General features: G+C 48.2%; 1 protein-coding gene across 7 annotated transcripts in view; it reads right to left on the bottom strand.

The window, feature by feature from the left end:
- Positions 1–20,477, bottom strand: part of USH2A (usherin) — a 437,539-nt gene that overhangs the window by 3,866 nt on the left and 413,196 nt on the right. For 5 of the 7 annotated variants that reach the window (XM_081854411.1, XM_081854412.1, XM_081854413.1 and 2 more), the window contains 6 exons: positions 12,664–12,873; positions 11,910–12,148; positions 10,147–10,364; positions 6,526–6,702; positions 4,435–4,518; positions 2,558–2,811 (listed from right to left, as the gene is read on the bottom strand). In XM_081854411.1, coding sequence (XP_081710537.1) covers positions 2,558–2,811; positions 4,435–4,518; positions 6,526–6,702; positions 10,147–10,364; positions 11,910–12,148; positions 12,664–12,873 — 1,182 coding nt within the window. Of the gene's footprint in view, positions 1–2,557; positions 2,812–4,434; positions 4,529–6,525; positions 6,703–6,735; positions 7,233–10,146; positions 10,365–11,909; positions 12,149–12,663; positions 12,874–20,477 lie in introns of those variants that run through there. The other 2 variants (XR_014154517.1, XM_081854416.1) reach the window with 2 other exon arrangements.

Here is a 20,477-nt window from a genome sequence, read left to right as displayed (position 1 = left end):
AATGGGTCTCTCTCCATTCTTTCTGCCCCCTTGCTGATGATTCACCCACTGGCCACATGTTTGGTGAGTGTGAGGAGAGACCTCACATATACACTGATAGCCATCTGACTGTCCCAGGTGCCTCCCTTGTGTGTAGGAGGAATACATGTGTATGCCAGTCCACCTATAAGGCCCTTTCTCAATGTATGGACAGCAGGAGGCATTGCCAGCATGCTTGATGCTTGTGAGCAGGGATAGCCCAGAGCACTGGCAAAGGAAGGGGGGGGGAGAGACACAGGCCAGCCCCGCCCCCGCCTGCTCTCCACCACACACTGCCAGAGCATGAAGCTCCACCACTGGCCCAGAGGACCCCCTCCCACCCAGGCCTAGCTCATTTTCAGTAGCTGGATTTGAGCTGCGAGTGGACTGGGGGTTTCTAGATCCCCCCGTTTGGGACTGAGAACATAGCAAAGTGTTGGTAATGCCAGCAGCTAACGTTGTAGCTTGGAGGTAGCACAAAGCCTTTGTGTGCAAAAGGTCCCAGGTTCAATCCCTGGCATCTCCGCTTGTGGCATTGAAAAAGTCATGTCTGAAACCCTGGACAGCCAGTGTAGTGGACCCAAAATGGTACCCGACAGATGCTGCTGGACTCCAGTTCCCATTAGCCACACACTGTCTGGCAAGTGACTAGGGATGATGGGAGTTGTAGTCCAATATCATCGAAAGGACATCACATTGGCTACTTCTGCTGCAGGCAGCAGCATCCATGGTCTTACTCAGTATAAGGCAGATTCCTTTGCCCTTAACAAAGGTTAAGTGGGACCAAAGGAAGGGAAGGATCCTGGGTATTTTGAGGAGGAGACCACACAGTGGTAGAGCACATCCTTTGCATGCAGAAAGCCTTAGGTTCAATCCCCAGCATCTATAATTAGGGCAGGGAAACATCCAGGTCAGAAACCCTGGGCAGCTACTGCTAGTCAACACAAAGTTAGCTTGACCAGTGGTCTGACTTGAAAGAACACCGCTTCAAATGTTCCTAAAGGCCTATCTAGACTAGAAGGCAGAACAAAGAATAGGGGAGAAGAGCTTATTAAGCCATTTCATTGAACTTTTTACAGCCTTGTAACAAGGGGGTGCCTGAATTAAGCATTTACAACACTCAGGTTTTTCTCTCCCTATTGTAATACCTACTTTTCACACATTTTGGCTTATTATAATCAAACTGCATCCTCAGTTTTTTGTTTTTGTTTTTACTGGTGCTCTTGAGCCTTTCTTTCAGCTACAACTGACTATTCCTATAAAAGGCAAACCAGCCTATTTTCAAAGCTCATTTTACTAGTTCAGAAACTCAACTAAAATTGATTAAACAGGCCCTAATTTAGCCTTTACAATCCACCCAGAGTCACCATAGAAATGTTGCTGAGAGCAGCATCCCCCAGCTCCTGAGGGTCATTGTTGAAACACAAACATTTTCCTTTAAGGCCCCCGCTTGGCCCCCTAACTCGGTAATGCTCGAGGAGTAGCCATAGCACTGACAGGTCCTTAAGGGGCCACATAAAAATTAAAATTGTTGACTTGCTGCGCTCTTTTAAGAGGCTTTTAACAAAGGCTTGAGCTGCGAAAATGACAGAAACATTTAAGCATGCTGTGCAGTCTGAAGGGGGCGGGGGGAACACAGCACATGTGGGAGAGGGGGAAATGGCTAGCAATATAATTCTGCAATGATTCCCTTTAGAAAGGCACAAGGCACAGATAAAAGCGGCTGCTTCTCACTTCAAATACTGTACCTTTGCCAAGTTTCACATCCTGAGCGGTAGGCAGAGTTATCCTCTACTTAGGTGTCATCTGGCCAAAGCTAAGTATTTTAAAACTCCCTTGGTTTCAGTGTAGAACTGCAGCCAAATATGACAGCCCCATGTCACGCGTCAACCATTTAGGCACCCTTCCTTGGGCAGCGCATTTCTCCAACAGTTTGTGCTGCTGGTTGCGAAACACGTGACATGAGTACACATGGCGAAACATTATGGGAAGAGGGGAGAGAATACCACAAAGACCTCCTGCTTTTGTCCTCTGCCCCATATCAAGCAGCAAACCTTAAGCATGTGCTTAGTGAATTTGCTTTAACTGTTGGAGCATAGGAAGCTGCCTTAGATGACACCGCTGGCCTCTCCAGGTAGCTCAGTTGGAGGAGTATGAGACTCTTAATCTCAGGATTGTGGGTTTGAGCCCCAGGTTGGGCAAGTTTCCTGCATTGCAGGGGGTTGGACTAGATGACCCTCCTAGTCCCTTCCAACCCCGCAGTTCTATGATTTCCCCAAATTACTTCATTTATATTAGTTCACATTTGTATGGCTGCCCCAAGGCGTATGTTCTCTAGGTGGAGGGAGAAATTGCGAGAGAATTGCTTAATGTGAACTAGTCACTGCCAGGGCAGAAGCTGCAGTTTCCCTTCGGACAAAAAGCTTCTCCATCTATATGTGCATGCGTGGGCAGGTGTCTGCATGCGTGCATTAATGCGTGCATGCATGCACACGTGGGGAGCATGCCTGCAAAACAATTCACAGTCCAAGCAGCGTACCATGTGCGTCTCTCCTTGTGAATAGACACTCATCGGCGACATCCTCTTTTGAAGCGGGACTAAAGGAGGCCTTTCCCGTGCATACGGCTGCTTGCTTATTTTCCTCTGCAGGATCAGGGACAGCAGAACTGCTAAAAGGATCAAGCCAAGGATGGCCATTAGGACCACAAACCACAGCTCTGTGTAGAAGGTTGCCTGCTTTGCCTCTGCTTCGTGCTTATCTCCCGGGGTTGTTAACGCAGGGCCTGTGATATCTGGGGAAGGAAGAGGGTGGGCACGTATTATTTTAGAGAGAAAATGTAGTGTGATCTAGCTTCGCCCCTGATTTGATTTTATAAGGTGTTGGAAAGATGCTGGTGACTGTTTGTCACACTCTGCTCATTTGCAAGGGGCTGCAGTGGCTCAGTATGCCAGGGGGTTGGATCATAAAGCTTAGTGCACTCTGGAGACTGTTTTAAGCCCTGGCATTGCTGCTTGGGTTGGAAATCACCTCTGCATTGGCACCTACCAGGGAAGAGAAGGCTGTGTGTGTGTGTGTGTGTGTGTGTGTGTGTGTGTGTGTGTAAAAGCGAAGGCTGATTCATCGACGTAACCTTGAACAGCTGAAACAATTATCAGGAGGTAGTGTGTGTATGTGTGTGTGTGTGTTCACATGAATATATGTTGCAAAAAGCTTTCTTGCACTCAAGCCAAAAACACCACAGCAACTGTGTCCATTTAATCCTTGAAGGGGATTTAAAAGAGGGAAGTCTGGTGGGAAATACTTTTTTTAAGGAATAAGTTTTAAACAGGATAGAATAAAGAGTCTCAAAGGGGTCACTGGTCTCTCTAGCAAAGGGTGTGCATTCTTTCTTTCTTTTTGAAAAAAAAAATTATAAACCACTTGCTGAAAGTCTATTTTAGATAAAGCATGTCTAAAATAAACAGCACAATCAAAAACAAATATGCATCAAACCATCATTAAAAAACAAGGTAAGGTTAACAAAATATTTTAAACAAAGGTAAAACAGGGGCTTGCTGCAACGGAACATTTTCAGCAGAGGCAGGGAATTCCTGAACATAGGTCCTGCCACTCTGAAAAGGTGACTTTTCAGGAGCAGACATTACCTTGTAGTGGTCTGAAAATAGAAATCATATTCCATCCCCTAGTTTCTTTTGTGGGCAATCAGTTCAAAAACTGGAGACATGAAGGAGGTGCTTCTAACAAATGGGTATAGGAGCTATCCTGCTAGGCGATTTTATGTTTGTTTGTTTGTTTATTTGTTTGTTTGTTTTTTAATGGGAGAAGTTGCAGTTTCTTTTTCTACCTGGAAGTACCCTCCCTGAAGAAAAAATAAGCTATGAGTTTTAATTGTTTGTTAGGCAATAATAATAATAATTGGGAAAGAAGCAAGCCACCCCAGTGTTCTAACTCCACCACTAATGCCCTGCTCTCATAACTAAAACATAACTAAAACCCACATGAAGAACAACACTGATTATTTGCCTAAACCTCCCTTCCCCTAAATCACTGTGATTTTGGAGTGGCCTTGGAAAACAACTCACTGTGTCCAGCAAAATGAAAGAGTCCTCTGTCTCTCTCCCTATCAAGCTCTGGCCATTTCTCCAGTCAGTTTGGCTTTGTTTCTCAGAAAATAAGAGGGGAGGTGGAAAATTTGTGCTTTTGGATAAACCAAGGCTGTAAAGCCAATTGGAAGTTTAAGGGGTCCATCTAACCCACCTTGAAATGCCTTGTTAATGGTGTGATCCCACCCAGGTACACAGAATCATGATCTGAATCACTTCATTATTTGAGATACACACAGAGCCCATGTGCACCAGTAATATTTGACAGCAAATCCGCACGCAATGGCAAGGAGGAGCCTTTGTGAATTTACCGATTCCTGTAGCAGTGTTGTATTTGATCACCGGTGTTACCGCACTTCCTTGGTCAGTGGTACAAGACACCTGAAATGAATAGGCTGAACAACACTGTATGATTAAAACATGCACACTGTACAAACTTCTTATACTGTCATTTTATTGTTCTGCTTATTTAATTTTCTAAATATGTCTGCTTAAACCTGAGGCATGGCCTGTCACCAGCACTGATTGACAGAAACCTCCTTTCCCCCTGCCTGCCTGCCTGCCTGCCTGCTTGCTATGCTCATAGTGCAGTGCACCAATTGGAGGTTCATGAGTCCCTTCCCTACAGTCGGGGTGGCCAGCCCAAGACATTTCAGCACAAAATGGCTCCTCCCTCCCCACCAGGGAAGAAGGGGTGAGTAAAGATCTACATCAAGAAGGAATGGGGAATAAAGTTCTACATTGGGATGCGCTGCCTCTGTGGATCCTGCCACCTGAGGGAGTTGCCTCATCTTGCCTCACGGATGGGCTGGCCCTGCCATCCAGGGCATCCAGTCATTCTTCCCCTGCTGGGTGCAGGGCCTTCAGAAAGAGAGGAATAACAGCCCTTCAAACATAGGACTGTCCTCTGCAACGTAACCATTAGCATATAAGTTCTAAATTTTATGAAAACAGCATCTCCTGAAGATGGAAAACTCCTTTTATCGTCTCCCTATTAAGTATTTTAACTACTACTGCATGTGGTATGGTTAATGCCTTCCCACTAAGGATATTGCAAATATTCAGACTTGGGTGTGACTTTCTGTGTCTGCAGAACATAAAGTGAGAAGGGACCAAAAGAAATACTCTTACGCTGCCCTAGAAGCATAACAAAGGGTTTAATAGGCAATAAAGGAGGTAGCTGATCTAGAGCCCATTGTATGTTCTGATATTTGCATAAAACTCTAAAGGTAAAGGTAAATGAACTCCTGACCAATAGGTCCAGTCGTGGACAACTCTTAAGTCCCCCTCACACCTCACTAGCTCATGTCGCTTTAGTGGCCGAGGGAGCCGGCATACAGCTTCCGGGTCATGTGGCCAGCATGACTAAGCCGCTTCTGGCAAACCAGAGAAGCGTATGGAAACGCCATTTACCTTCCTGCTGGAGCAGTACCTATTTATCTACTTGCACTTTGACATGCTTTAGAACTGCTAGGTTGGCAGGAGCAGGGACCGAGCAACGGGAGCTCACCTCGTCACGGGGATTCGAACCGCCAACCTTCTGATTGGCAAGCCCTAGGTTTGGTTTATACCACAGCGCCACCCGCATAAAACTCTACTTGGCTTCAATTCAGGGAACAGCTCTATACACATGAAGGAATCTGCCAAACAGATTCCATATTTCTAAGGCCCGAAAACCACATTTCCCAGCAGTCTGTTGGGGCGTGAGTGTATTTTTCCCTTTCATCTGACAACAGAAGTCTTAAGTACCCCTCACACCTCACCAGCCTGTTAGCTAAGTAATGTTAATTCAGGGTCAAGGTACATGTTGCATTTAATGCATAGTGAAGCAGCTGCATCTCCATTTTTCCTTCACTTAATGATAGGCCCAGGGGGTTTTATTGCTAGCAGTACTCCAGTGCTCAAGGAGAGGAGGCCTCAATTTGCTTTGGTCTGCACATGCTGATAGATACCCTCCATCCCCAATCTAAGATAGCTACAAATGTCAACTGTCTCTTTGCATGTACTCCAACAACACTAATGCAAGTTATTCCATGGAGGATACATCATATCAATGGATACCAGCCATGATAGCTATGCTCCACCTCCTCCCTCAGAGGCAGTGATGCTTCTGAATACAAGTTGCTTGATACCGCAGGAGGGGAGAGTGGCCTTGGGAGAACAGGGTGCAGAGTAGATGGGCCACTGGCCCAATCCAGCAGGTTCTTCTTATGTTCTTAATTTGAGACCACTGATTTCCAGTAGGTCTACTCTGAGTATCACTTGGAAATCACTCTATAGGTTGCTGCCTTGAGGTTCAGTTGATCCAAAAGGTGGAGTGCAAATTGTATAAAGGTACCTCATAAAACTAGATATATATGTGACGCATTAGCCAGAAACAGAATTGTGAAACTCAAACTGACTTTTGTCGGATGTCCTTGGCAGATACAGAGTGGTGTCAAAGCCGCTGTAGATGCGTTGCCCTCCCTCCATTAGCACATATTCCTTCAGCGGCCCATTCAGTGAGAAGGTGTGACTCCAGTCAAGGTAGAGAGTGGATAAATTGCTGACAACTGTAAATGGAGATTCGTACTGAGGTACTGGCAGAAGAAAACAGACAGAAAAAGAGTGTCCTTTTTTTTATAAATGCCTCTTTAGTTTTTAGAGATTAAACACATCTGTATAAGATCTAGAGCCATTTTCACACTCTGCTATGGAGCAGGAAGACACGATATGAGCACGTGGGCTGCTGCAGTTGGAGGATACTAATGTGTAGTAATGTTCAGGACTTTTCACATACATTTATTCAATAATAATCCTTAGAGGACCACTTGTTAGTGCCAGGAATAATCATTTTAATGCAATTCAACAAGCTCACCTGAAGTCACAAGCTGCTCTGTTGTCTTTGGATCCACCTTCCCAGGAGCTTCCATAAGGAGGCTGATAGGAAGATGACTGACAGCTCCAGCTAGAGCTTCCTGGTTTGAACCTGCCAAAGAGCAGGTCCTGAACTTCCTTGAATCTGCTTTTCAACACTTGTTTCCTTTACTTTGCTCAACCCTGACTCTCACATCCTTGCCTACTTCTTGCCTGTTTGACCTTGGCTTTCTCCCAGATCCAGTGATGTTACCTATTGTAGAGAGAAAAGGATGACTATTCCCATGTACCCAGGCCTCTGTAAGGCTACAGTCAAACCTTGGTTGTCGAACGTAATCTGTTTCAGAAGACCGTTCGACTTCTGAAATATTCGACAACTGAGGCACAGCTTCCAATTGGTTGCAAGAGCTTCTTGCATTCAAGCAGAAGCCATGTCAGATGTTCGGGTTCTGAAAAACGTTCAAAAACCGGAGTATTTACTTCCAGGTTTTTGGCGTTCAGGAGCTGAAATGTAAAAAAACCGGAGTGGTTCAAGAACCGAGGTTTGACTGTATCAGGAACACTGGGGGGGGGAGGGGGTGGCTGCTCCCATAAGTACATGGGGACACACATATTTTCTGTACAGTTATGAAGGAAGAATGTTGCTGAAGAGTACTGCACTTGTTGGTGTCACATGCATTTCAGCCAGAATGGGCCTTCCCCCGTATCTATACATACAATAAAATTGTAAGGATGTCATCAAACTGCATTTTGTGTGGCTGCTGACAGGTAGCACTGCAAAATACAGCGTGAAGGCAAGCTGGGTTCTCAGAGCTGATGGACCACCTTAGCAGTGTTGGAGGCTGAGGAGGAGGGAGATGGAGAAGGGTGGTCAGGCCAGTAGGTGACCCAGGTGGGAAGTCAACATGACCCATCAAACAAGTATAAAAGCAGGGATTTTTTAACAGATTTTTTTTGTGAGCTATGCAGCAATTTGCTGGTAAGGTGACATGGGTGGGGCTTCCCAAAACTGTGAGTCACTGCTGCTTACCAAAAGGGAAATGACAAGTGTGGGGAGCTCAGCGTGGCGGCAGGAGCACTGGATTGTGGGGGAAAGGGGAGGTGACTTTGGCAAGGAGAGAGAAGGGGAAGGGGGTGGCTTGCCTAGGTGAGAAAGCAAGCAAGCAAGCGAGCAACCCAGGCAAGTTGTAGAGGTTTGACAAAGTCTAAGTAAGAGAAGAAGGGAGGGAAGAAGGGAGGGGTGGTTTTTGCAAGCTCTGCAGGGAGAGGATTGAACTTGGGGAGTAAGGGTAATGTTGGCTTTGGTGAGGGGGTAGGTGAGCAAAAAGAGAAGAGGCATAGCACCTAATACAGACACAATAACATAATAAACTTCCATAAAACTTAAACTTAAGTTCTAGGTATAAAGCAAGATTGATCATGAACTATTTCACACATAAAATATTTCAGAGAGAACACATACTCTTAAATAGCGTTTGCAAAAAATGCACTGCTGTTTGGACAATCCAAATCTTTGGGTGGTCTGGGAAACACTCTCCCCACTGAGATGCATCTAGTCACATCATTGTTTTCCTTTAGGAAACAGGTGAAGACATACCTGCCTCAGCAGGCAGGATGAAGGGAATGGTGCCTGAAGTAATTTATGAGTGGTTTGCTGCTGCTGCTTTTTTAATTAGTTGTACAGAAATAATTGCTTTTCAGTTTTTGTGCTGTGCAATAATTATGTTAGCAAACTGCCATGTGGCCTTTTGGTAAAGGGCAGTATATAAATGTCTTAATAAACAAACAACAAACAAACAAATAAAATAATGTTATGCAGAATGTGTGAAAGGATCAGAACCGTCCACTTGGACAGTACTAACTCATCACAACTTGAAAATTTGCAAATTGCAATTGCTGGAATTGTGAGCATTCACATAAATGTGCCAGGAACATTGAATACGTCTAGAGCTGTTAATGATCTTTAATATTATTAAATACACAAGGAAGCCATTTTTCATATTGAATTAATATTTAAGGTAATGTAATCTAAAACTGTCAATGGAGTTAACTCCCCCCTCCAAACTATATTCATTCAAGAATAAATTATGTCTTTTGGCATCCATTCATTTTTATTCTTTTGATTTTTCCTCTCAAAAAATTACTTTCAAAAATAGTTAGAGAGTATTGCAAATAGCCATCTATTTCACTGCTCCAGATAATTAATCAATAGCATCATGCATAAGTATATAATCAAACACTCTTCTTGAAATACTGTGTTAGATGAAGGTGGGCATGTTCATTTGTCATGATTCTGGCTCTGCGCTAAAGAAAAGAAGAAAGCCTACAAGTCAGTGACTCCTTCTTTTAAATTATGTGTTTCAGAACCTACCGAGGAAAGAGAAACAAAGAACCCAGGGTGCACATACAAGAGACCCGAGGAGCTGATGGAGTTAACAAGCTGAATAAATTAATACAGCAATTAACTAACTAGACTATATAATCAGTGTGACCTGTAATGATGGCTCCTAGGAGGCCAACCTTTCATTGCAAACCCATTGTTGTAAAGCTGCAGAGAAGTCTGCTTTTCAGATCACTAATTTTCAGTAACTTTAACACTGAGTTAATAGGAATGTGTTGAAATAAATGTCCAGCCAAAAAAGAAAAGAAAAAGGCAGTCTTCACCAAATAAAGGTATTCAAAGGCAAGCCAACCAATATAGCTATAATAGCATTATTTGGACTGCCATTATTTTGCTTACCAATGGTTGATTAATGTAAGCCTCTAGTGTGAAGTTGGTGGAGGGACATTGCTTTGGTAAATTGCTCCTACCAGCTCTTATCACTTGCTCTTTGAAATGAAATAGATGGATTGCTCCTCACTGTCCCCTTCCCCCATGTACCACACTCTTTTGCCGTCTCCACCATTGTAAAGATGCTAAGACAGGAGAATGCTTACACACCATGGCATGAACCCCAAATGGTTTGCCGCAACCATAGAGATGATTAAAAACCATAATGATCAAGATACAGTAAAACTAAACATGCCAGTGCCTGCCGCAGTGATCAATGGCCAAGGATAATGCGAGTTGTGGTTCAACAATATCAGGAGGGTCACACGTTCCCATTCATGCTCTAAGCATATAAAGTGGCAGAACACATTTCTTATACTCTCCTGTATTAACTCACCTTCTTTTTTGGTAGTGAAGCTGATCCATTCTGAAGCAGTGCTTCCTACTGAATTGTAAGACACCACCCTCAGGTTGTAGGTTGTATAAGGCTGTAGATCACTCACATTGGAGCGTTGGCCATCTCCCGCGTATTTCACTTCAATAGGGCCAAGTTTGCAAGCTGCTTCTCTTGGCTGCAAATAGGAAGGGCAGGATGTGTGCATGTGGAGTTCATACCTGGAGGAAAAGACGGAAGCACTGATAAGCCACAATTAGCAGGTAAACACAAGCTTACCTTTCCTGCTTATGTGTCTTGATGCTGGTCAAACACAAGGACCTGCTCTCAACTTAATTAAGTTGCAATTGCTGCAGAACTCTGCACATCACATTCAATATTTTAACAATATTCTACATTAATTGATGATGATGTTTTGAATTTTCTAGTCATTTTATCTTGGCCAGGGCATCCCAGAGCATCTTACAATGATTATTGAAAACTCAACTGTATGCCAGTATTGAAAATATTGAAGTGATAACTTTTTAAGGTAACTAGACCTGCATGTCTAGGGGTCTCTCCAGATCCTTAGTGCCAGCATCCTATTTACAAATGCTTAGACCCTAATACATTATAAGTCTGGGAAAATGTTACAAATTCTGGCACACCAACAACAAATTTCTAAAATCCATGTCACAAAATAGTGTGTTGGGTTTTGAGTTTTCCAAACTAGATGGTAGGGGGGAGGCTAGATGGTAAACAGTGCAGCGGGGGAGGGGGAGGGCAAGGGCAAGAAGAAGAAAAGGTCTATGTTGATTTGTAGACAGCTAGTATCTATATGCCTGGGATTTTTCCAAGACTGTCAGTTCCAAAGGAACAGATAATTAATTTGCCTAGTTTTCTTAGGCACTGATATTCATTCTTGATTTGTCTAAGGAAAATTAAGTTTGGTGGCATCAACAAGACACTGATTTTATTTTATTTTATTTTATTTTTGTATTTGCTAGTTCATATGCTGTAATCACCGTGATGGTGAGGGTTTACTAAGCTATAAGCCTCTAATTTGGCTATATGTGAATGGTAGGTCATTGCCTGTATATCCCTTGTTGTTGTTAAAATTGTATATTGCCCTTCATCCATAGCTCTCAGGGAAGTTCACAACACAGAAATACAAGATAAAAAACACAAAATACATAAGAAAAACAAGAAGAAATCAAACCAATAACGCCTTCCCCATGTTGGTGAAAGGGTGTGGCACATAGTCTCCAGCCAAGTCTAGCAACCATGGCTGCAGATAAACATTTGGAATCTCACCAACCAGCTGTTTGGATGGAGCAACCAGATTCAGTCTGTTCTTCTTCCCACCAAACACTGATTGCTAGGATTCCAGTTTGTTTTGAGGGCAATGCGTACACTCAACTAAGTGTCACTCAGAGTACACCCTCTGAAATTAATGGACCAAACTTAGTCATGTTCATTAATCCAAATGGGTTTACTCTGAGTAAAACTGAGTTCCAACATCTCCTACAAGGAGATTCCATTTTATAAGGCTCTTTAACATTAATGGGCATTGTGTTCCTTAGGCAGTCTTTGAAATCCCGAGTCATTTCCTTCACGTCACTTACAAAAAATAAAAACCCTTTAGCCTCTTTCCTATTATTGGTGTCAGGTGTGAATGCTGTTAAAGTTGACTAGAAAATGGAAGACAGACATTTGAAAATCAACTGAAGAGTCAGCCCAGCCAGCACAGATGTTAGTTCCAATACCAAGTATATCCTAGCAGTTACCTTCTTACAATGCCATTGGGTTCCCGAGGTGCATCCCACTGCAAAGAAGCATTCCTTGAGGTCATGCTGTGAATGAAGGGAGGAGGCTGCTGTGAGGGTGGAGCTGGCTGTGTGGTGACATGTGCCACGGGTCCTTTGCTGCAGCAGCTGAAACAGGTACAGGCTTCGACCCCAACAGAATAAGTGGTAAAAGGCCTCAGGCCGTGGATGGTTTGTTGAGTCGCTGTTCCTTCTGACAGCTGATAAGAAAAAGGCAGTGCCGGATTAACGTATAAGCTAAACAAGCTATAGTTTAGGGCCCCACTTTCTTGAGGCCCCCCCCCAAAAATTAAAAGGGAAAAAAACTGGGTGTACATTTCCAAAATATAAGATGAAAAACAAATAAAATAAAACCTACATACAGCAACAGTGTTTTGTGTTGTGTAGGTCCATAAATTACCATATAGCATATATTCAACACAAAAAACAGCGACAATTTGTTGTTGACAAAGGACAGCTAGACATATAAAGGGCCCTATTACCTTCAGTAGCTTAGGGCCTCATCAAGCCTAAATCTGGCCCTGAAAAAAGGACAGAACATTGCACAGCAAACCACACTGGAAATGTGGTCCTTTTCCTATTTGCAGAGTAAAGGAATGAAATCAAACATAGTGCTGCTGCTTTTTTTTTTTTTAACATCAGTGGAGATTCCTAACAATCAAACAGCAAATATTCTTATCAGCTCAAAAGAAGAATTTGTCTGATGAAAACTCACCACCATATCCTTTCCCTTTGTGTTGTTTGAGAACAGCCTGTAGAGACTGACTATTCCATTTGGCTTAAGAGGAGGACTGATTTTCACCACAGCTGAAGTAGATGCCACTGTATCAAACAGAGGTGCATGAAGTCCTTGAGGAGGGGCTGGGCCTGTCTTACATTGGGTCCAGCTGCTAGCAGTCCGGCCTGCAGAATTGACCGACCAAACCTTGAAAATACAAATAACATTTGAGCTGTGAGATTTCAAGCAGCCTTAAGTAGTCTGTGGGGAAGAGTACGAGGCTTATTTTCATTTGCACCACATAATGGTATATTTATTCATTTTACTACAGTGGTGCCTCGCAAGACGAAAAGAATCCGTTCCGCGATTCTCTTCGTCCAGCGGTTTTTTCGTCTTGCGAAGCAAGCCCATTGACGGCTTAGCAGATTAGCGTTATTAGCGGCTTTTAGCGGCTTTTAGCGGCTTATCAGCTTAGCGGATAAGCAGCTTAGCGGCTTAGAAAAAGGGGGGGGGAGGGGAAAAAAGTCGGAAAAACTCACAAGACATTTCGTCTTGCGAAGCAAGCCCATAGGGAAATTCGTTTTGCGAAGCGCCTCCAAAACGGAAAACCCTTTCGTCTAGCGGGTTTTTCGTCTTGCGAGGCTGTGCTGGTCCCGGGGGAAGGTACCGTGGGTGTAAGCAGAGTCCACACGAAGAGGGGCGAGGTCCAAGACGGGGAGCCGGGCGGGGAACAGGTACGCTGGAACAGGAGGCCGAGCTGGGAACTGGAACACCGGATAGTCAGGAACAGGAGGCCAAGCAGGGATCAGGAACACAGGAAGGTCCAAAGCCAACAACGACGTTGCTCCCGCAACCTGGGGCCAGGCTGACTGGGCTTTTATCCTCTTCTAAGGCCGGGGGCGGTCCCGACCCCCAGGAGCCCCGCCTCCTCTGGCCTTAAGGCGAGCACTCCTCCTGGGGGCAACCAGTTCCCTTCGCCTCTCTGCCCTAAGCCTCTGCAGATCAGGAGAGGCCGAAGGGTTACTGGGCCCTGGAGGAGGCTCACCTGTGGCCACTGAGTCGTCAAGCCCCTCTGGGGCCAGAAGGGCTTCACCTGGGGCCAGCTCCTGATGCTCTGTCACAGGTGCAGGCTCTTCAGCATCTAGGCCTTGCCCCAGTTCAGCCGGCCCTGGAGGCGGGGACTCCTGTGCAGGCTGGGATTCCTCTGGTTCATCCTCTGAATCGGAATCCCAGGCCATCACACCATCCCCCCTCCCAGGCCCCCCCCTCAACCGAGGGTCCGGACCCGGCTTGCCGGGGTACGTCGCATGGAACTCTCGGAGGCAGGCAGGTGCGTGGACGTTGGCCGCTGGTTCCCAGGAACGGTCCTCCGGTCCATACCCCTTCCAGTCAATGAGATACTGCAGCTTTCCCCTGCGGTATCGGGAGTCCAGGATGCGTTCCACCTCATACTCAGGCTCTCCCTGAACCAACACTGGCTGCGGACGGGGACGGTTCGGGTGGAACTCGTCGGGTGGGGCCACCGGACTCAGCAGGGACCTGTGGAAGACCGGGTGAACCTTCAGGGTTGCGGGTAACCGGAGACGGAATGCTACAGGAGAGACTTGGTCCACGATAGGGAACGGGCCGTTGAAGCGGGCGTCCAACTTCCGCGAAGGTCGAGAGGGGTGGAGGTGGCGAGTGGAGAGCCAAACCAGGTCACCGACGCGAAGTTCCGGCCCCACCTGGCGGTGGCGGTCGGCCTGGGCTTTGTACGCTTCCTTGGCCTGGTGCAGTTGCTCCACCAAAAGCTGTTGCTGGGACTGGAGCTCTTGAAGCCACTCCGTCACCGCCGGGACTGCGGATGCCGGCAGCACATCTGGAAACAGCCGTGGATGATAACCGTAACTGGCCTGGAACGGGGTCTGCTGGGTGGATGCATTCACCGCGTTGTTGTAGGCGAACTCCGCCAATGCCAGGTGGTCGACCCAGTCATCCTGCTGGTAGCTGCAGTAACACCGGAGGTACTGCTCCAGCACCGCGTTCGCCCGTTCCGTCTGGCCATCGGTCTGTGGGTGGTAGGCTGACGAGAGGCAGACCTCTGTCCCGAGGGTCTGGTGTAATGCTCGCCAGAACCGGGATGTGAACTGAACGCCCCGGTCGGACACCACGCGCTCTGGTAGGCCATGCAGGCGGAAGACATGCTGAAGGTACAGCTGAGCGGTTTCCTTGGCTGTGGGTACAGATGGGCAGGGGGTGCAGTGCACCATCTTGGTGAAATGGTCGGAGAACACTAGAAGGCAGGTACAGCCACGAGACGGGGGTAAGTCCACTACAAAGTCCAATGAAACCGTGTGCCAAGGGCGCGGTGGAACTGGCAATGGCTGAAGTAGGCCGGGGGGTCGCCCGGTAGGACCCTTGGCGCGCCGGCAGACATCACAACCAGCAACGTAGCGAGCCACGTCGGCCTTCAGGCGGGGCCACCAAAACTCACGACTGACCAGATGGGTGGTCCGATACCGTCCAAAGTGCCCCGCTGCTGGGGCATCATGGGCCATCCGGAGAACCTCCAGCCGCAGTGGCCCTGGCGGGATGTACAGACGGCCGTGGTGCAGCAGAAGGCCCTGATGCAGGACCAGCCCCGGATACTGTGGGCTGGACCCTTCAGCCAGCTCCCGGAGTCGTTCCTGGGCCCAAGCGTCGACCCGCTGCTGTTCCCGCACCCGAGCCTGCAGTGGTTCCGCCTCCTGGGTGGCCAGGAACGCAGCTGGAGGTAGGATCGTGGTGGGTTCTGCTTGCTGTACCGTGTCTGCGTTGTCTTCAGGTTTCCGGGACAGGGCATCTGCCTTCTGGTTCTGAGAGCTAGGGATATAGCGGATCCGGAACTGGAACCGGGAAAAGAACAACGCCCACCGGATCTGTCTTTGGTTCAGCTTGCGGGTGGTCTGGAGGTACTCCAGATTCCGGTGGTCGGTTCTCACCTCCACCGGATGTCGTGCCCCCTCAAGATGGTGGCGCCAGACCTCAAAGGCCACCTTGATGGCCAGTAGTTCCCGCTCCCACACAGTATAGTTACGCTCCGCTGGTAGGAGCTGGCGGGAATAGAAGGCACAGGGCAAGAGTGGCGCTTCAGGTCCATTCTGTTGAGACAAGACGGCACCGAGAGCCGTACTGGAGGCGTCGGTCTCCACCACAAAGGGTCGAGAGGGGTCAGGATGTTGTAAGATCGGCGCCCTCTGGAAACAGGCCTTCAACCCCTGGAACGCCTCCTCTGCCTCCTCGTCCCAGGAAAACGGCGTCTTTGGGCGCAGTAGCCGGGTCAACGGGGTGGTGCGCTGAGCATAATCTGCGATGAAGGTCCGGTAGTAGTTGGCGAACCCCAGGAAACGCTGTAGGTCCTTGCGGTTCCGGGGTGCCGCCCATTCTCAAACCGCTGCCACCTTCCCAGGGTCCATCTGCACCCCATCTGGAGAGAGCCGGTGACCAAGGAAGTCCACAGTCCGCTGATGGAACTCGCACTTGCTGAGCTTTGCGTACAAACGGTGCTCACGCAAGCGCTGCAGCACGGTCCGGACATGTCCCTCATGGCGAGCCGGGTCACGGGAGTAAACCAGTATGTCATCCAAGTACACCACCACGTACTTGTCTAACAAATCCTGGAACACGTGGTTGATGTAGCGTTGGAACACAGCAGGCGCGTTGCATAAACCAAAAGGCATAACCAAGTATTCGAACTGCCCGTACCGGGTCCCAAACGCTGTCTTCCACTCATCCCCGGCTCGGATCCGAATCAAGTTGTAGGCCCCCCGGAGGTCCAGCTTGGTGAACACCTGTGCCCCTTGCACCCGCTCCAGCAACTCCGAAATAAGGGGCAAGGGGTACCGGTCTGGGATGGTGATTTTGTTTAGGGCTCGGTAATCATGGCAAGGACGGAGTTCCCCACATTTCTTCTTAACAAAGAGCACTGGTGCCGCAGTAGGCGAGGTGGAAGGCCTAATGAACCCACGCTCCAGGTTCTTGCGCAAGAAGTCCTGCAAAGCCTCGCGCTCTGGCTCTGTTAGAGAGTATAAGCGACTCACCGGTAGGGGCGCTCCGGGCTGGAGGTCTATGCCGCAGTCAAAAGACCGATGCGGCGGCAGCTGGTCTGCCCCCCGTTCCTCGAACACGTCTTGGTAGTCCCGGTACACGGCTGGGAGCGTGGGTGCTGCCTCCTCCGTGGGTGCGGCCGCTAGCATCTGCGACTGAGCATGGGAACATGGATCTGGGAAGTGTACGGTCCGTTTGACCCAGTCAATCTGAACGTTGTGAGCCTCTAGCCAGTCCATTCCGAGCACCAGGGGGAACCGGGGCATGGAGGCAATGTCCAAGGTTCGCACCTCCCGGTGCTGCTGGAGACACAGGACCAAGGGCTGGGTCTCCCGAGTGACGGCACCCGAACGCAGGAGCCGTCCGTCAATTGCCTCCACCTGTACCGGTTCTGGCTTGTTCTGAAGTGGCACCTGATGATGCGCGGCAAAGGCAGCGTCCATATAGGAGCGGGTTGCCCCCGAATCTACCAAAGCGTGGGTAAGAATCCAGGGCCCACCTGGAGGGTAGAGACGCACCGGTACCATGAGATGTCGCAATTCTACTGGTGAGGGCCCTTCTTGCATGGTTTGGGACCCCACGTTGCTAGGGCCTTCGGCTACCGAGGTTGGCGGTTTCCCTGCGACTGGTAGCTTCTCGGGACAGGAACGGGCGTAATGTCCACCCCCACCGCAGTAAAGGCACAGGTTCCCCTCCCGACGCCGCGACTTCTCCGAGGGGGAGAGCCGAGGTCGCGCAGCCCCGAGCGGCGTTGGCTCGACTGGCAACTCGGCTGTGGGCGTGGACCTGCTGGGAAGGACTGGCGCCAGGAGTCGGGAGTGCTGGCGGTCTCGGGTCTGGCGACGGTCCTCCAACCGATCGTCTATCTGCAGGCTCCGCTGAATGAGGGTATCCAGTGTGGTGGGACGATCCATCATGGCCAACTGGTCCAGTATCTCGTCCGACAGTCCCTCAAGATACTGGTCCCGTAGTGCAGAGTCATTCCAAGACAAGTCTTGTGCCAACAGCCGAAATTCTGTGGCGTAGGCGGCGGCTGTGGACTTGTCCTGTCTCAACCGACGAATCGCCCGATTGGCTTGGCTCTCCTTCAGTGGGTTACCAAACGCAGTCTCTAAGTGGTTACAAAACCCCACATAGTCCGTTAGCAAAGGAGAGTCTTGCCGGAGCAGTGGCAAAGCCCACTTGGCCGCCTGGTCCTTTAACAAACTGATTAAAAAATGCACCTTGGTGCGGTCGTCAGGGAAGTTCCGGGCTCGCCCCTGAATGTACAACTTGGCCTGGGCGAGGAACATGGGAAAACTGGCCTGGGTCCCATCAAATTTCTCTGGCAAGGCCACTGGGTACTTGCCTGGAGCTAGGGCGTCGGCCCCAGGATCTGGAAAGGCTTCCAACCGCTGCTGAAGCGCCGCAACCACATCGCTTAGCTGCTGAACGGTGTGGGTCAAGGCCTGGTTTTCCTGGGCCAATGCCACCAGCGCAGCCGCCTGGTCAGCCATGGCCTCTGGCTCTTCCCGAACGCACCCCAACTAAGGGGGAGTGCGGGTGTGGCGGGAGCAAACTGTGCTGGTCCCGGGGGAAGGTACCGTGGGTGTAAGCAGAGTCCACACGAAGAGGGGCGAGGTCCAAGACGGGGAGCCGGGCGGGGAACAGGTACGCTGGAACAGGAGGCCGAGCTGGGAACTGGAACACCGGATAGTCAGGAACAGGAGGCCAAGCAGGGATCAGGAACACAGGAAGGTCCAAAGCCAACAACGACGTTGCTCCCGCAACCTGGGGCCAGGCTGACTGGGCTTTTATCCTCTTCTAAGGCCGGGGGCGGTCCCGACCCCCAGGAGCCCCGCCTCCTCTGGCCTTAAGGCGAGCACTCCTCCTGGGGGCAACCAGTTCCCTTCGCCTCTCTGCCCTAAGCCTCTGCAGATCAGGAGAGGCCGAAGGGTTACTGGGCCCTGGAGGAGGCTCACCTGTGGCCACTGAGTCGTCAAGCCCCTCTGGGGCCAGAAGGGCTTCACCTGGGGCCAGCTCCTGATGCTCTGTCACAGGTGCAGGCTCTTCAGCATCTAGGCCTTGCCCCAGTTCAGCCGGCCCTGGAGGCGGGGACTCCTGTGCAGGCTGGGATTCCTCTGGTTCATCCTCTGAATCGGAATCCCAGGCCATCACAGAGGCATTCGTCTTGCGGGGCACCATTGTATTTTTAAAAGTATGTGTGCCGCCTTTCTACAAATAGCATTCGTGGTGGCTAATAAGGAACAAAACCTCATAAAAGTACAGTGGTACCTTTGGTTATGTACTTAATTCGTTCCGGAGGTCTGTTCTTAACCTGAAACTGTTCTTAACCTGAAGCACCACTTTAGCTAATGGGGCCTCCCGCCGCCGCTGTGCAATTTCTGTTCTCATCCTGAAGCAAAGTTCTTAACCTGAGGTAATCTTTCTGGGTTAGCAGAGTCTGTAACCTGAAGCGTATGTAACCTGAAGCGTATGTAACCCGAGGTACCACTGTACAATGTAACAGAAGGTAAAAATGGCAAAATTTATAAAAGCTGTTTAAACTAAACAAGTTGAATAAAAGTGCTGAATTCAAACAATGGACCACCAACACACCCACACACCAAATCAAATCAACTAGTAAACCAAATTAAACAAACAAAAAAAAAAGTCCATCAATAAAGGACTTAAAAGGTAACAACAAACCATCTAGACCATTTTTACTCAAAGATAAAGCAGGCTTGGTCAACTGAACCTTGCCACACCCACTCCAATACAAAATCCCTTGAAGCTAACAAATGTAATACATCAGCAAAGGTCTAAGTTCCCCCACTGGTAAGCCAGCATTGCTAGCCACAGGCCAACGGTGGACGCAGATGTTGTTGCACAGCACATACAGGCAATTGCAAGGTCTTGTGGCGGCAGGACAGATTCAAGAGCAAGGGAGACATCTCACAGACCTTTCTAGGCATTTTGGACATCTTAAAAAGCTACATTCAAGTCTGGCACACTAATTAGCAGGAAAATTGCTAGGAACTTAAAACACAAAGGGGCATATATTTGCATATGCTTGTTAATGAGTTTGTGTGTGTATTAAACAAACACACATTTAGAATTTAAACTTCACATAGCCAGCCAGCAAACTTCCTATCCAAATCACCCCAAATAAATTATTCAGTTAATCTTCGCCCCACCCTAGATCACTCAAAGTCAGCTTCTCTTGAATTCATTTACCCTCAATTAATTTCGCAAGAAATCCTGCTCCAAATCAAATTCAACTCTCTTTCATAACCCCATTAATTACCCCAAACAATCTCTAAATAAAGTCTTTAAATTAGTGTGTTTCTACCCAGTAAACTAGAGCACCCTCCCAATTTAATATTCCCAAGCTCATAACCAACCCCAAAACATTTGGCATACGTAGGTAAATATCTGCATGCCATAGGTTCACCCTAGTAGCACCTCTGGTAATTACAAGTGACAGACAGTATTGCAAGATGAAATTATTCCCTTGCTTCACTGAACATCCTACTGCAACCTAACTTTCTACACTGTTGCAGCAAACACATGAGTGACTAGGCTGCTAGGTGATTTTATTTTTCAAATAAACACACTTCATATCTGAACAGCTGAAGAAGTGCCCAGGTGCATACGTACACATATGCAGGAACAGGTTAACCTATATTTAAGAATTCAGTTATTTGAAAAGAACCATTCTTTCTCATTAAGGTTTCTGCTAAATGCTATTACAGTGCTCTCAATAT

Source organism: Podarcis erhardii, assembly GCF_964252035.2.
Source record: "Podarcis erhardii genome assembly, chromosome: 3".
NCBI lineage: Eukaryota > Metazoa > Chordata > Lepidosauria > Squamata > Lacertidae > Podarcis > Podarcis erhardii.
Note: the sequence above shows the minus strand (reverse complement) of the source record. Positions and strands in the feature narration are given on the sequence as shown.